Here is a 14987-nt window from a genome sequence, read left to right as displayed (position 1 = left end):
AGCACTAACCATACAATAATCACTACCTTCTAAACTGCGCTAAACTGTGCTCAAGTGTGGTGGTGATTTCTCTCCTCATTAACCAACTGCTGCAGCCCCAAAGCTACAGCCCACCTACATGACTGTAATCCATGTTTCTTTGTGCGCAGTTTACAGCACAGATTCTCTCTGAGCATTCAAATGTGGAGCCACATGAATAAAACACAACTCCCCTAATTCACCAGGTGTCTGCATTGTGCTCCTGGGACTCATCCATCCACGATTCTGTGCACCTCAACCGCATCACATCTCCAAACGAACGCATTTACCTGATAGTCAAAGCCACAGTGCAGCTCAGCCACCCTGCCTCCATGGAGCTGGTGCTCCGCAAGAGGATCGCTGTCAACATCTACAACAAACAGGTTAATAGAAGAGGGATCACATTTAAACGCAGAGGGGTTAGCCCACAGCAGAGGTGGGAATAACTGAAATGGATTCTGTTTTGATGATTAACACAGATTTGATTTGTTTTATTTGCAGAGTTTCACTCAGAGTCTCAAGCGAAGAATGTCCTTAAAGAACACGCTTTATTCCTGTGGTGTGACCTATGAGATTGTTTCCAACATACCAAAGGTACAACTCTGATTCTGAAGTATATTACTTTACTGCTGTATCTGCTATGTGACAAATAACCAGTCAGCCCTTTATATGTTTCTTATCTTTCATTTCCAGGCCTCAGAAGAGCCAGAAGAAAGAGAAACCTTGGCCCTCATGGCTGCTCGTGGAGACAGCGAGGAGACTCAGGATGGAGAAACGTACATAGAGAAATACACACGGGGAGTTCTGGAAGTGGAGAACATCCTCAGTCTGGAGAAGCTGCGACAGGTATTTCATACATCTTTACACATATACTCTTTAGTAAAACAAGTACTATTTACTGCATTGTAAATCATCGATCTATTGGGGTCATGTAAAGATGCATGTCTCTTGTTTTTTTGTCTTGAAGGCTGTGACAGTGAAGGAAGCACTCACTGCCAAGGGGAGACACCTCAGAAGGAGTGTCAGCACACCAAATGTACAGCATGTAATGCATACAGCATCATCATCACTGTACTGCCCAATGAACCATATGCAAATAACTATTATCGGATAATATGAAACTGATAAAAGGTTGTTTCCTGCTTCTCCAGTCTTCATGTAGTAAAACAGACCTGACTGGTTGTGAGGACGAAGATTGTAAGGTAAGTCAGGTGTGGCAACAGGTTGATGACAAAACACTGCAGTTAATTTGTCTTGGCTGGAGTGTGTCTTATGATGATATGATTACAAATCACACTTTTTAATGTTTTCTGAGTAGTTTGTCTCACCTGTAAGACACCACGTAAAGCCTGTGCTTGCAGATAATTAAAAGTGAAGCGTGCTATACAGCAGAAGAGAGTCTTGGAGCTGAAACTTTACATTAACCTGTGTGTATTATTGTCTAGGATCACTGTGATCACATGGACAGCACCATTTGCAATCCCCAGGAGGGTTTATTTTGCACCACACCCATCAAAAGCAAGGAGAATCAAGGTAAACTACAGAATGTGTAGCAGCTGTCATTTTGTTATGAATTCTTTCTGTATAATAAATAGCATCTCTGCTGCTAAATTATAACAACCGAATGTTCCAGAGAACGCCACGTTTTTCAACTCCAGCCACTTCAAAGTCCTCTCACCTCAGCCACATAAGTTCCTCAAGTCCCTGCTGCCAGTCAAAGAGGAGAACAAGGTGAAGAAAGCCCTGGAGGCTCGGCCGTTGCTGGGACAAGAGGTAAAGAGGAAGGAGTTAAATTTGTGTCTTTGTTTTTGCCATTTTGTTCCCTTTCCCATTGACCTTTTCTTCCTCTTTTTATCAACCACAACCCATTTTTTACATTTTACCACTTATCACATCAAATTACATCTCCACAACATCGTAAATATATTGACATCGACAAAAATTGCTAGTTGTCCCTAGCTGCGTGAAGATTTTTACTGAAATGAAAGAGCATGACTTCAGCTGTGGATAGCCATAACACTCAATTAGACAAAGCTATCGGTATGCTATGAAGTTTTATGTCCTTTGTTTGTGATTACTGGATTTTTCAGACAGTTCTGATCATTTAAACTAATCAGCATATTTGTATTCTGTTGTGCTTGAAGTGGACTGAAAGAGATACTTAAGAAATCAGTTCTAGCAGCAACATGGTTCAGTAGGCAGCAGCATTAGAGAAAAAATAGGGACTAAGTTCTGAGTGTATGACTGCGATTGTACATAAATAACAGTCTGTGATATTAAAAGATAGAAAGAGTTCATATTTTTGCTTTAACATTGTCTGGATATGAGAGAATGAGAGTCAAGAGACTACAAAGTGCACCCGCTGCTCACAATACGTGTTTGTGCAATAAAAAGTACACTTCAAGCACAGTTTTTGTGAAATATAAAACTGCATGGCACTAACTGTGTAACTGGCCTGCCCAGCTCCATGCATGCTGTGTGCGTGTGTGTGTGTGTGAAGTGTTTGCTGTTGTTCTGACCCATCCGCAGAGCATGCGCTCATGTGTGGACAGCCCTGCACTGCTCCCCCCTCCCTGCCCCTGGCGCCGGCCCAGGGCAGGCAGCGAGGGCCACTGCAAGCCTTCCACCTCCACCTCCACCCCCACCTCCACCACTCCCACCAGCAGACAGCTCAGCCATACACTGCCACACACTGCTGTAAGTGCTACACACACTGCTGTGAGGGTTACCACAAGAATTGTACATACACACATACACCCCTGTACATTGTACACACGGCTGTAAACTCACACACGGCCACACTTCGCTCAAAGGATTACACATGAACCCCTTCTCAGCTAGTCTATGCGCTGGTGCCAGTAGCTTACTATAAACTGGCAGGATTTCCTTTGAGGTTCAAGCACTTCCTGTCAAATTTTGAGCTCTTTAGAAGCAAACATACTTTATTCCAACTGTAGGTAAGTAAAAAATGCAGTGTTATAGAACAGTGAACATTTAAGATCATTGCTGGCGTCTTGAGCATCACTTCAACCTTGATTGTCAGTTGATTCTGGTTTGCAAAGAATCCACCAAGTCACAATTCACTCACTTTGTTGCACTGTGTAGTGCCCCTTTTTGACTGTAGTTTTTGTAGTCTGCTTAGTACTGAACACATGTTGAGACCCCTGCTGTCTCACACATGTTGTCTACATATGCATCATGACAGAGAGAGGAGAAAACTTTTTCTGTAAAATAGAAAGAGAGACAACTGACACTGTTTTTTCAGACACTGTCCAAAGCAGATGAAAAAGCAGATTTCTAAAAAGTCAACTATTATAGTGTTATCATGATAATATTGTAAAAAGGATGTAATATGCAAACATCTTAAAAGCAAAGTTCAGAGGAATGTGCCACATTATTCATACATTTTTTTTCATCTTCCATTATATCCCATTTTACTACATTTTTTCATTGTCTTCATTCACTTTAAAAGTAGTGTTTATGTAGAGTTATACTCCATACAGGCTATCGCTGACATGTCTGGTGCGATGTGTCTTTTTTCCTGCTGCTGTTGTTTTGATCAGCAGGACTCTGAGGACGAGGAGACGGATGCCGAGACGCTTCTGAATCTTGATCTGGGCCCTCAGAACCACAGCAGCTTCCAGCCTTACATTCCAGAGGACTTTGCAAACTTTGAGATCTACAATGCAACTCTGGAGAACCAGGAGAGGTTTCTGTCCTCTCGGTCTGACTTGAAGGGAAGCCAGTGTGGAGGTGGGACTGGAGAGAGGGAGGTGCCTCGAAGCCCCACGGCCAGCAGTTGCACGAGCGGCTACTTTTCACACAGTGCCTCCAACGCTACGCTGTCTGATATGCCTTTCAGTGCCAGTGAGAGCTCTGACCACCTCAATTGCACCTCCAGAGACCCCCATGACCCCCTCAGCTGTCCTACTGGAAGAGGCTGCACACAAATCAAAAGTGTTTCTCTCTCAGCAGGTGGTGTTCAGGATCTGCTCAGCCACACTGCCTCCTCACCTGTCAGCATCACTAATTGCACAGACAAGCAACAAACATTGCCTCAAAACTGTGTTCTCAGTGCCAGCCAGGAGTTCACTGACTTTAAAGGGGCTGATGACAGTATTGGAGAGGCTGATTTAGCACATTTTACAGAGGGATGGGAGCAGGAAGGTTTGAAGTTGTCCGCAAACCAGCAGAAGAAACCAGATAATACAGAAACATGTGGCAATCAACACTCCTCTGATGTCTCTGATATTATCAACACATCCGTTCCTGAAAACACTTCAACTGCGATATGCAAATCTACGAACAATACAGGCTCTGTTAGCGTGGCCGTGCCCCCCAATGCAACTGTTTGCACTTCAGTCAGAGTCCCAGTATCTGTGTCTGACAAAGTCCCAGCTCCTTCTCCAGCATCACCATCCCCAGTCACACGTTTATCTGCAGTCCCACCCTCTGCCCCAACTCTGCGAGCAGGAGGAGAACCTCCAATCCAGGAGCCAGCCCAGGGAGATCTGCCCCATGGGAGTCCCTGTCCCAGTCCAAACCCCAGCAGCGCAGAGCCCTCAGGCGATTCCAGTGGAGATGAGAGTACCCCCGTGGCTCAGCTTCCTGACTGGATGGCTCCCGGGGAGCAGGTGTGGGTGGGGAAGAGGAGAGGAACGGTCCACTATGTCGGAGGGGTGGAGTTTGCTAAGGGGATCTGGATCGGTGTGAAGCTGGACATGGCAGTGGGTGAGTCCATTTAAGGATTTTAAAAAAAAACACTCTCTGTTTGTAGAGCCTTACAAGTACATGTATATTATGGAGCAACCTTGGGTGTAGTTTGACATTTATTGAGGTAATTTAGGAACAGTGTAATCTTCACATAGTTTGTCCATCAGAAAGCACTGTTTATTTTTCAATTATTCTACTCTACTCAACATTTTAGGGATCCCCTTAAAAAGAGTTTGTCTGTGTCAATAAAAGCAAACATCCATCAGGAATTGTATAGTGAAATGCAGTTGGGCCCTTTACTTCCAGTGAAGGTCAATCTTAGACATTTTGGACAATGCTATGCTTCCAACTTTGTGGCAGCAGTTTGGGGAAGGCCCTTTTCTATTCCTGCATGATTGTGCCCCAGTGCACAAAGTAAAGTCCATAAAGACATTGTTGGATGAGTTTGGTGTGAAAAAATTTGACTTGCCCATACAGAGCCCTGACCTCAACCCCATCCAACACCTATGAGATGAACTGGTACAGAGTTTGTGAGCCAGGCCTTTTCATCCAACTTCAGTGCCTGACCTTGCAAATGCTTTACTGCATGTATGGGCAAAAATTCCCATAGAAACACTCCAAATACCTCCTATATCCATATAGTGTAATGTTGTTGTGTGGTAGTCATCAACAGATTCATTCAAATATTTGCCTTGCTCATCACATAACTACAAAACAACTGACACACAGTAAATATGGAGCATTCGGGGCCTATAAGGGTCTGGGGCTCCAAGGGAATTAAATGTTTGGTAATTGAGAAATGAGTAACAGCCTCAAAAATCAGTTTTATATGAAAGGTCTAAATGTGAAACAGCACTGTGACTAATCCTGACTAATCCTCCTATAGGTAAGCACAACGGCACTGTCCAGGGCAGAGTGTACTTCCGCTGCCCTCCAGGCCACGGCGTGTTTGTGAAGCCATCTCGTCTCACCAGAGGACCTCCCTCCATGGACACAGAACCCCAGACTCTGATCAGATAGGACCCAAAGAAGGAACAGCTTTCTGAGGAACGGCGGGGACCCAAGCGTGGTCCTCAGATCCAGTGCCTATGGGTGAATTGCAAGCTCACTTGTCCACTCAAGTCTCTGAGCTGATGTATTCTGCGATGCGTTTCCTAAAGCATATCTGACCTGTGCATTTCATGAAGGTATATCCTAATTACTGTCAACTGAAAATTCACTATGCACATATCTGAGTTTTCTACACGGTGATATATTTTGATAGAGAACTTTTAACTGGGAATCCCTATTGAAGTATTTCCCCCATACTTTTTCGTACATTGGTTTCATTATATAAAATATTTTTATAAGACAATATATCCTCCCCTGAGGCTCATGGGATATGAAGATTAAGAATGTACTACTGTTAGTTAACATTGATATTTACATCAATATGATATGTCAGGGGTAACCAAAGAACTACGGTTCCATATCTGCTGTTATGAGTAATATGTTGTTTTTCTAATGTATGTGGAGGTAAACATTATACATATATGTGTGTGTCCAAGTAAAGCTTAGTGCCATATCTCTACGAGTAATGCCACATGCCCTGAACAGAGGACAAATCTGCAAAACCTGAGTTGTTTGACCGCAGTTAACCTGTTAAATTATACTGTTGAAGTACTGTAACACTGTGGAGGAAGTAATCCCCATCCAGCATGAGACTGTTGCTGTCTGAATGCTTGCACTGGAAAGGATTCTTGGAGAGTTCACTGACTCTTCCATGTTGGACTGATGAAATATGTTCTGACTGAAGTGACTGAGCGCGTCTTGACTTCAGTGTGGAGGACAAAGCAGCTAGGCTTTGTCCAAGGCCTGAATATGCTGATGCCTTAATACCCTGTTTCCATAAAGGCAGGCACATAGACCCCAGACTACTCAGTGAACTCCATAATAAGGTCACTGAGTTTTAAACTAACTAACTAACTGTATGGACCTGAAACCTGTGTATGTGTATCATGATGCCCAGAGGCATTCAAAATGCCATCCAGCCTCGCTGACTGATAGAATACCTTTTTAACTGCAATTTATAAGTTAACTGACTGATATATAACACTACATGTTAAAAGGTACTCAATAATGCATTTTTTTTCACGTGGAGGATTGGATGAATGGGTGACAGAGTGTATCAGGTTACACAAGGTGGTGCAAAAGTAGTTTAGTTACAGAGAAGAGTTGTCCTATGAACTTATATTTTTATGGAGGTGGTGAATTGTGGAACTGACTAGAAATAGTTTATATATCCCAGCTGTAATTTCAAGTAAATGAAACAAACCCAAGACCTTTAAAGAAGAGAACAAAGCTGCTCTCCCTCATAAGGAGTTGTAAATAGAAATGTATTTGAACATAGTATTTACACTATTATAATGTACAGAATTGTATTTATAATGTATCTCAAACTGTTAATTGGTACAAAATGTTCTAGAATAGAACATTTACAATCAGAACGCTGTCTCGACTCTTCATTTGGCACATTCAAGCTGACTTTGTTGCACGTTGTCTAATATTTTATGTGTACATAATATACATTCATTCTCTTTTAAGAAGGAGTCCTCAGCAGTCCTCACAGAATACTATTCCATGAGTCAAGATTTGCTGTGCATTAAACTGGAACATCTATGAAAAATATTTTCAATAATTCATTCATGCAAGGATATTGATTCACTATGCTAAAGTTTTCTAAAATGCCCTTTTTTCCTTACCTTAATAATAAGTGCATATCCAAAGTGTATAGACTGAGGGAGTGGGTCTGCAGTGGATTCAGCTGTGACTGAAACTAACCTTGAGTTATAACTTTAAGGATCATGTTTTGTAATAAAGTGAGCACCCAAGTGTTGCGTTCCCTCAGTGAAGCACTGTACGCAGCATAAACATCACAGTAGAGCGTGACTCTTTACAACATCTCCTGGATGAGATGTCAATAGTGATGATTGCTCCACTTTCTGGCTTCTCAATGTGGGACTAAAATATCTCCTGTCACTGGCAGATTTATGATCCCCGGGACTTTCCCTGTCTGTGACTGAAGTGAAGGTAAACACCGCAAACATGTAAACATGTGCCCGATAAAAATAATGCAGGCTGATCACTGAATGTCTCCAGTTTGAGATGTGCCGCTAAACTGAAAGCCTGTTGTTTGTGCCTGTCAGTGTAGATTTTAAATATGGTCTTTCCCAGCTGACTAATCATTAAGATGACAGTGCACAAGATGTCACATTAGTTACTTTAATTATACTGCTCCAGTGGGTCAGCTGGTGTAATTTTTCAAAGCTTGTGTTAGATTACAAAAAAGTTGATTCATGTGTCAGCACTGGATGGACATAACTCGATCCATAGCCACATGTAGACTGCAGGTACTGTTGTATACATGCTATGTGAGGATTCATTATGTTGTAGCTGGGATCTTGTTTTTAAGATGTTTCAATATGAACACTTTATGGGAATTTATGGGTTTTAGATTTTCAATTTAGACCTTTGTGCTGGGGAATAAAATACATGGGGAATATTTCAAATAAATGAACAGTTTACTGGATTAAAAACGTGTGTCCAAAAGTTTAAAACTGGACTGAATTTTTTAAGATCTTTCTCTGTGATTGGCAGCAACTTTATTGGGGAGCTTAGAAGGAGTTTTCTCTGTACTTGCAGTGCACAGTGCCACTGTTTCAGCAGCTGTGCGACAGTAGGCAGCACGAATTATGGTGGTGTGGATCTGGGTGGAGTTAAGTATCTGTGTCACACAACTGGGAAGTCTCCCGCAACAAACTAACAGGTGTCCTCCTCCTCCTTCCTCCGCCTTCCTCCTCCTCCTCCTCCTGCTTCGGGTCCACATCACCGGGGGGCTGTCTGTCCGCGCTGTAGACTCTCTCCCTCGACTCATCTGACCGCGTTTCTCTGCTTCTGTGTTTAAAACTTCTTGGAAATCACTTTTATTACCTGCAAATGATGCACTCGGCGCAGAAAGACACCACGTTCACCAAGATCTTTGTGGGAGGTCTTCCTTATCACACAACCGACTCAAGTCTCAGGAAATATTTCGAGGTGTTCGGAGAAATCGAGGAGGCTGTTGTCATCACTGATCGGCAAACGGGGAAATCCAGAGGCTATGGATTTGTAAGTATGGACCTGTGACCAGTTTTGAGTTGCCATTTTAAAGTGGCTCGCACACGTGCGCAGCCGGGGTTAAGGTCGATAGTGTCGAAAGAAGAGTCGATTGTATTGTTTCCTGTTCGGTGATAGTCAGGTGAGAAATAAGATTTGGATTTGTAGCTGTTACTGTACTAGAAATTTGACAATTAGGACTTGGAACCACTGGATTACCCTCAGTCAGATATGATCTGACGACTATAGTGTGAACCCAAAAAAACAAAAAAGCTGTTTCTGGTTGTCACCTACTCAGCATGACCAAACTGCACGGTTTATATCCATGAGGTCAATGGAAAATGCACTGTTTTCTTCAGGTGACCATGGCAGACCGGGCCTCTGCTGACCGAGCTTGCAAGGACCCCAACCCCATAATAGATGGCCGGAAAGCCAATGTGAACCTGGCCTACCTGGGGGCCAAGCCCAGGGTCATACAGCCAGGTGGGGAACTGAACCAGTGCTTTAACTTGGATCATCAAGGCAGCATTTGAAGACAGCAGCCCACATGCCTTCACACGCTTGCACACACCACACTACTCTTAGAGCTCCTCTTAATGAAATTCGATAGAAATCTAAGATATGACAGCAAATGAGTAAACAGTACTTTAACAGTTGTCTGTTTTCATTGTAGGCTTTGCATTTGGTGTGCCTCAGATCCATCCAGCCTTCATCCAAAGACCTTATGGGTATGTTGCGCTGCAGAAATTCACATTTCTTTCAATAAAACAATCTGCTATTGTCTTTTATGATCTTACATGATCTGTTTTTTTTTCTTCTTGTAAACATGTTATTTGTCATTGCCTCTATACCTGTTAAATCCTGAATGAGGACATGTGAGTGTTGATGTGTGCTCCTCTGCTTGGCGTCGACTGTGAAGGAAGTCAACATTTGTCCCCAGTCACTACAGAGCTTGACTTTATGTTGTCTATCTCTCTCTGATCTGACAGGGTCGGTAACGGTTAAAATAGCTGATGAAGGGACATGATGATTTGAGGAATAGCTGAGTCTGCATTGGGCAGAGCACTAAAGTGTTACCTGTATACTCTGACATACAAAACGAACTGAAATGGTGACTAGATGCATGGAAGTCTTCTGTTTTTTTTTCTTTCAGTTTTCTATAGCACTTAGATTTGTGTGTGCCTTGTTTTCAGTATGATGTGGTGTTCAGCTTAACTGTGTGCTTATTTCTACTTGCAGTGGGGAAGGTGGGGGGTACAGGAGGTTTTTGTGCAGACTTTGTGAGTTTTGATAGGGAGCTGTAACTCTGGGGTGTTGATGATTTTTACTTTTAATGATTGATTTGTGCTTTAGCCTGTGGTTTATTTCCCACCCCACCCCCCTTAGTTTCTCGTTAACATTAAGTCCATCAAGTTTTGTTGTCAAAAGGGGGCTGATGATCACTCACTGTGTGTTGATTTCAAAATTGATCCCCTGCAACAAAACAAAACATTGGCTTGCATGTGGGAGTTCTTTTTCCGTTTCCTTACCCATGATGCTGTGTTGCTGTTGTTGTTGTTGTTGTTTTTGATTTCATTAACCCATTGCTTTCACTTGTAGCGTACATCTACAGGTATACAATACTGAGCATATTTTTCCAGAAAAAAACTAAAATATCCTCTGTTTTGTATTTTTCGCAGCAGGAGGATGAAAACAAACACAAAAAATACTCTCAATTGCCCCCATATTGTTACTTTACTAGCAAAGCTGCAGTTTGATAAAGTAAGTTAAATGAAAATCCAAATTAAAGCTGGATCACCATCTGTATAAAACAATTTTTAGATATTAACTAACTATAGTGGTGATTATGGATTCATTATTCAGCTTTGCAATAAACCAAATAAAAAAGCCAGCCTGTTTTTATACATAGACAGACTCAAATGTTCACTGCACTATAGGCTGGAGACAGAGATCTTAGCTGGTCTCTTGGGCAGCAGCTGTTGGCTACAGTGATCTCCACGGCCTCTCAAATTCAGATGGAAAATGGGAGTCACTCAGCAACGCCGTTAATAATGTATGGCACAGACAGGGCCGCTCGGCTGTGGACAACAGGTGGGCCGAGCCATGTGCCCGTGAAGCCTTTTGGTTATGTGCTGGGGATTACCCATGTGTCCTAGTGATTTACAAAGCACCTTTATTTAGCTCTCCACTTGCTGGACCACAAAATGTTCGACCCATCTCTTTCAGCGGAGATGGCTTAAGTCAGCTGTGGCCTTTCAGCGCTTGAACTGTTGATATTAAAACAAGGTCATATCATAAAGAAAGGATACCAGCTTGTTGGTGCCTGTCTGGTAAAGTTGGAAATTAAGAGTTGAAACTTCTTGTACAAGAATTATACTATGGGGACGGTCTAACATCCCACTTTTTTAGCACTTTTTGATCAACCAGGACACCTCCAGTCTGATAATAAAGAAGCAAATTCAGGAAAGTTACTGACACAGTAAAGTAGCACAGGCAGCCATTACAGTTGACAAGTGTGCTGCCGTGTGTTACTGAAGGAGAAGATCAGCTTGTCCTTTAGAGATGACAAGGGGGGCAAAAATAGCATGCTTCCAGCCTCCCTTGTCAGTCAAGTTGGCGTGTGTATGTTTGTGTGGGGGTGTATGTCTGTAAGAGGGGGAGGGGGCACTTGTCTATGGACAGATATAACAGTTTCACACCTGCTGCTCAATATATTTACTGAGAGTGACTTTAAAGTTGTGGTGACTGATTTACCCAGGCTCGAATTTATTCATGCATATACTGGTCTATATACAGAAAATGACACAATTTTTTCCTTTAAAATATGATATAAATTTCTTTTCAAACAAATAAACATAATGGGTTTTCTGCGAAAGCTGATACAACCAATCACCCACATGACAAAAAATGGTTACTGTACTGTTAATTTACTGCATTGCAATTATTGCATCTATTAGCTGCTCTGTTTCAAAGAAACAGAAAGCCTCTTTGCCCTACTTGTTTGTGTTTAAAGACCTATTAACATGTGTGGGCATGCTTGTATGTGTGGCGTTTGTGTGACAGTATGTGGACAGAACAACGTCCACTTCTTTTCTTGATATGTTGTGGTGTTGTGCGATAAGCTCGCATTTTGTCAAATACCGTTCTCAGTGAAACATTGGGTGCAGAGCTGGGCTGTGTCTTCATTTAATGCCTTACTGTGTTTCAGATTCAGGTGCTTTTTGAAATTAAAAGCTCCGCTTGTGTTTCTTTGTGGTTTTGCTGCTTCCTTTAACTTTTCATTTCTAGGTAGGGTTTTTCAGTTGTTAATGAATGGATTTGCTGTGTTCTGAGGACTGGATTGACGTATTTGTGGCGCCTGCTTTTCTGATTTCCAGAATATAGTTTCGTCGTTGGAAACATCGCTGGCTGTGGCACTGCTTTGACCCTGTGTTTTTGTGTCCTACAGAGTCCCTGCCCACTATGTCTATCCTCAGGCCTTTGTCCAACCCAGCGTGGTGATCCCTCATGTACAACCTTCTGCTGCTACAGCAACAGCTGCTGCTGCCACTTCCCCCTACCTTGACTATACAGGAGCAGCGTACGCCCAGTACTCTGCGGCTGCTGCCACCGCTGCTGCTGCTGCCGCTGCATATGAGCAGTACCCATATGCGGCCTCACCAGCACCAACAAGCTACATGACTACAGCAGGGTACGGGTACACTGTTCAGCAGCCACTCGCAACTGCTGCCACCCCAGGAGCTGCCGCTGCCGCTGCCGCCTTCAGCCAATATCAACCTCAGCAGCTCCAGGCAGATCGCATGCAATAAAACCATGAAAACTGCCTTAAAGGAGGAAAGCAGGGAGGTCACTTCCTCCATGAAAAGGATGAAGTTATGAGGTCAAAGACCACCGGTGCTGGAAGATGGTTGTCAGGTTTTAAGTTAGCAGTTCTTCTACCAAAGAGCCTGAAGAAAATCACCAAAAATGTGGAGATAAATGAGGAATTACTGTATATTTTATTCAAGTGAGATCAGTATTTTGTCACTATTGAATATATATGAATATTTAATATTTATTCACCAGGAAAATATTTAATGTTAATTGAAGTAGACTAACTGGACCTCATGGCAACTTTGTATATACAGTATGCTGCTGTGGAATTTGTATAAAATTCCCAAGTGCATTCATGTCTTATGACCAGATTTCTTCCCCACTTCTTTAAAAACAAACCAAAACATTTGCATACATATGAGAACAGTATGTCATGTGATCATGCGGTTTTCAGTATTTCATAGTTTTGGACCAGTATTTTGTTTGGTAAAACTATGCAGACATTGACAGAGACATCAGTGTTTTCTTAGGATTATTCTCTTATTTTTTTATAACTGCTTGGAGTGAGATAGACTAGACAACCCTCAAATAGTTCCCTTTGAAATGTATTTTCTTGATGATACATAAGACAAAATGCTGGGGTGACAGCTAACGGTGGTGAAAGCACTCACTTTTCTTCCCTTTTTAAATCGCACCTCAAGTAAGTTCAGCGAAAGGGAAGAAACGTTGTTGAATGTGAATCTTTCATTTTGACGAAATGTTTCATAATGTGCCTTTTAAATTATGTTATTTATGTATTTATTATGAAGCCTTACAGTAATAAACCCTTTACTTTTTTGTGTTCATGTGTTAGTATGAAGCATGTCCGCATGGGCTGCTGCATAATGATCAAGGGCATGTGAGGGATGAACAAACTTGGCTTGACGAGGTGATACACTGTGTATGAAGAACAAAATGAAAAGGTAGCAATAAGTCAATGCATTTTCTGTTGTCTGTAGACCTAATGTTGTTGTCTCAAATAGATTCTTAATTCTTTGTTGTCGCTTTTTATACTTGACCAGTTTGATAAAGGACAGTGTGAGAACTATTTTTTTTTTTTTTACATTTGATGTCATTTGACATTAAATGTTTTCTAATGCAAGGCCTACACCTGTTTCACCTTGCATTTTGTAATGCATGATTCAAAGTAATGCAAATGTTTAATAAGTGAAATAAAAAGAAATTGACCTTTATTTCTGTTTAGGGTCAGTTTTGCTTACATTTATTTGATGTAACCATGTCACATGATGGTCACAGCTGAACAGAAAGTCTACAACTTTAACAGATGGCAAATAATGCTTGTATACATCAAAACAACTTCCTGAAATACTAAACCGCCTTTTGGGTTCAGTGAGTTGTCTGTGTGCAGTGGGTTCAGTATAAGACTGTTTTTAGTCTAACTGCAGTGTGAACCATAGCTATTACTTGATGATCATATAATGTTTGACTTTTCTTAACATTTCTCTACAATATATATTCTCATTCTGTAACCCATTTCAAACAGATGTGCAGAGGACCTGTGTCACTTACTAAAAATGCATTACACATTTTTGGAAATGATCTAAAGCTTGATGCTTGCCTCAGTTTACACTATAACTCAACAGAAATGTTTGTGTAACATGAGTCTGTCATGCTGAAACTGAACGGTAAGGAGTTGAAGTTCCTCTTCCAACACTGCACAACCAATAGCTAAATCCCTCATGCTGACCAAATAAAATAACTAAAAGCCTCTAAATAACCTAAAGTTACTTTTGCAATTTGCATTTGAAGTGCTCAAATTAAATTTGATGCAGCAATATCTTAAATCATATATAAGATATAATCCATATATCACTACTTTAAGTTTCTATATAGCTGTGAAGAATCTGGTGATATGACCAAGATTACAAAAAGGTGAATAACCCAAACTGTTGGACCCAATGAAATAAATGCTATTTTCAGACACTTACTCCTTTCCCTCTCAAGTTTTATCAACAAACTTGAAACCTTGTCACACTTGCAAGGTTTATGTGGTACACTTTCTTGGCAAGCATATTGCAACTTAAGTACTAACCGCCTTCGTGCCTTTGCCTGAGGCCTCTTTTCACATTTGCACAGTTGTGTGCATTTCACTGTCGGTTTTTCTGACGCGTTCCCAGCAGAGCAGATTATCTAAAAGCTCATCAGACATGCCGCGTTCAGTTTACATGAGAGTTATACCTGTGATCAATTGTACTAAAACGTTTACATCAGCTCGAAGTCCTACATGAATGGGCAAGTCAGACGTTTCG

At 41.7% G+C, this 14987-nt stretch overlaps 2 protein-coding genes across 15 annotated transcripts in view; both read left to right on the top strand.

The window, feature by feature from the left end:
- kif13a (kinesin family member 13A) overlaps nucleotides 1-7642 on the top strand; it is a 35422-nt gene extending 27780 nt beyond the window's left edge. For 3 of the 13 annotated variants that reach the window (XM_046399483.1, XM_046399486.1, XM_046399481.1), the window contains 10 exons: nucleotides 225-401; nucleotides 520-612; nucleotides 712-864; nucleotides 986-1063; nucleotides 1170-1220; nucleotides 1464-1551; nucleotides 1652-1791; nucleotides 2482-2715; nucleotides 3582-4749; nucleotides 5618-7642. In XM_046399483.1, coding sequence (XP_046255439.1) covers nucleotides 225-401; nucleotides 520-612; nucleotides 712-864; nucleotides 986-1063; nucleotides 1170-1220; nucleotides 1464-1551; nucleotides 1652-1791; nucleotides 2482-2715; nucleotides 3582-4749; nucleotides 5618-5751 — 2316 coding nt within the window. In that variant the 3' untranslated portion in view covers nucleotides 5752-7642. Of the gene's footprint in view, nucleotides 1-224; nucleotides 402-519; nucleotides 613-711; nucleotides 865-985; nucleotides 1064-1169; nucleotides 1221-1463; nucleotides 1552-1651; nucleotides 1792-2481; nucleotides 2716-3581; nucleotides 4750-5617 lie in introns of those variants that run through there. The other 10 variants (XM_046399493.1, XM_046399490.1, XM_046399484.1 and 7 more) reach the window with 9 other exon arrangements.
- Nucleotides 7643-8518: 876 nt separating this feature from the next.
- On the top strand, nucleotides 8519-13910 carry rbm24b (RNA binding motif protein 24b). Of its 2 annotated transcripts, none has more exons than XM_046398714.1 (4): nucleotides 8519-8877; nucleotides 9225-9348; nucleotides 9539-9593; nucleotides 12314-13910. In XM_046398714.1, the coding sequence occupies exons 1-4, from the start codon at nucleotides 8707-8709 to the stop codon at nucleotides 12672-12674; spliced, it is 711 nt and encodes a 236-aa protein (XP_046254670.1). In that variant the 5' UTR covers nucleotides 8519-8706; the 3' UTR covers nucleotides 12675-13910. The 2 variants fall into 2 exon arrangements, with proteins under 2 accessions (XP_046254670.1, XP_046254671.1); XM_046398715.1 differs by having other exon boundaries at nucleotides 8871-9007.
- The last annotated feature ends 1077 nt before the right edge of the window (nucleotides 13911-14987 follow it).

This window comes from Scatophagus argus, chromosome 9, assembly GCF_020382885.2.
Source record: "Scatophagus argus isolate fScaArg1 chromosome 9, fScaArg1.pri, whole genome shotgun sequence".
Classification (NCBI taxonomy): domain Eukaryota; kingdom Metazoa; phylum Chordata; class Actinopteri; family Scatophagidae; genus Scatophagus; species Scatophagus argus.
This window is presented reverse-complemented; position numbering and strand designations above follow the sequence as displayed.

What these genes read in the sequence shown, in the direction of transcription:
- rbm24b (XM_046398714.1), top strand. Translation starts at nt 8,707, where the DNA reads ATGATGCACTCGGCGCAGAAAGACACCACGTTCACCAAGATCTTTGTG. An exon ending in AATCCAGAGGCTATGGATTT is followed by an intron (nt 8,878 to 9,224) that starts GTAAGTATGGAC and finishes TGTTTTCTTCAG; the next exon opens with GTGACCATGGCAGACCGGGC. An exon ending in GCCCAGGGTCATACAGCCAG is followed by an intron (nt 9,349 to 9,538) that starts GTGGGGAACTGA and finishes TTTTCATTGTAG; the next exon opens with GCTTTGCATTTGGTGTGCCT.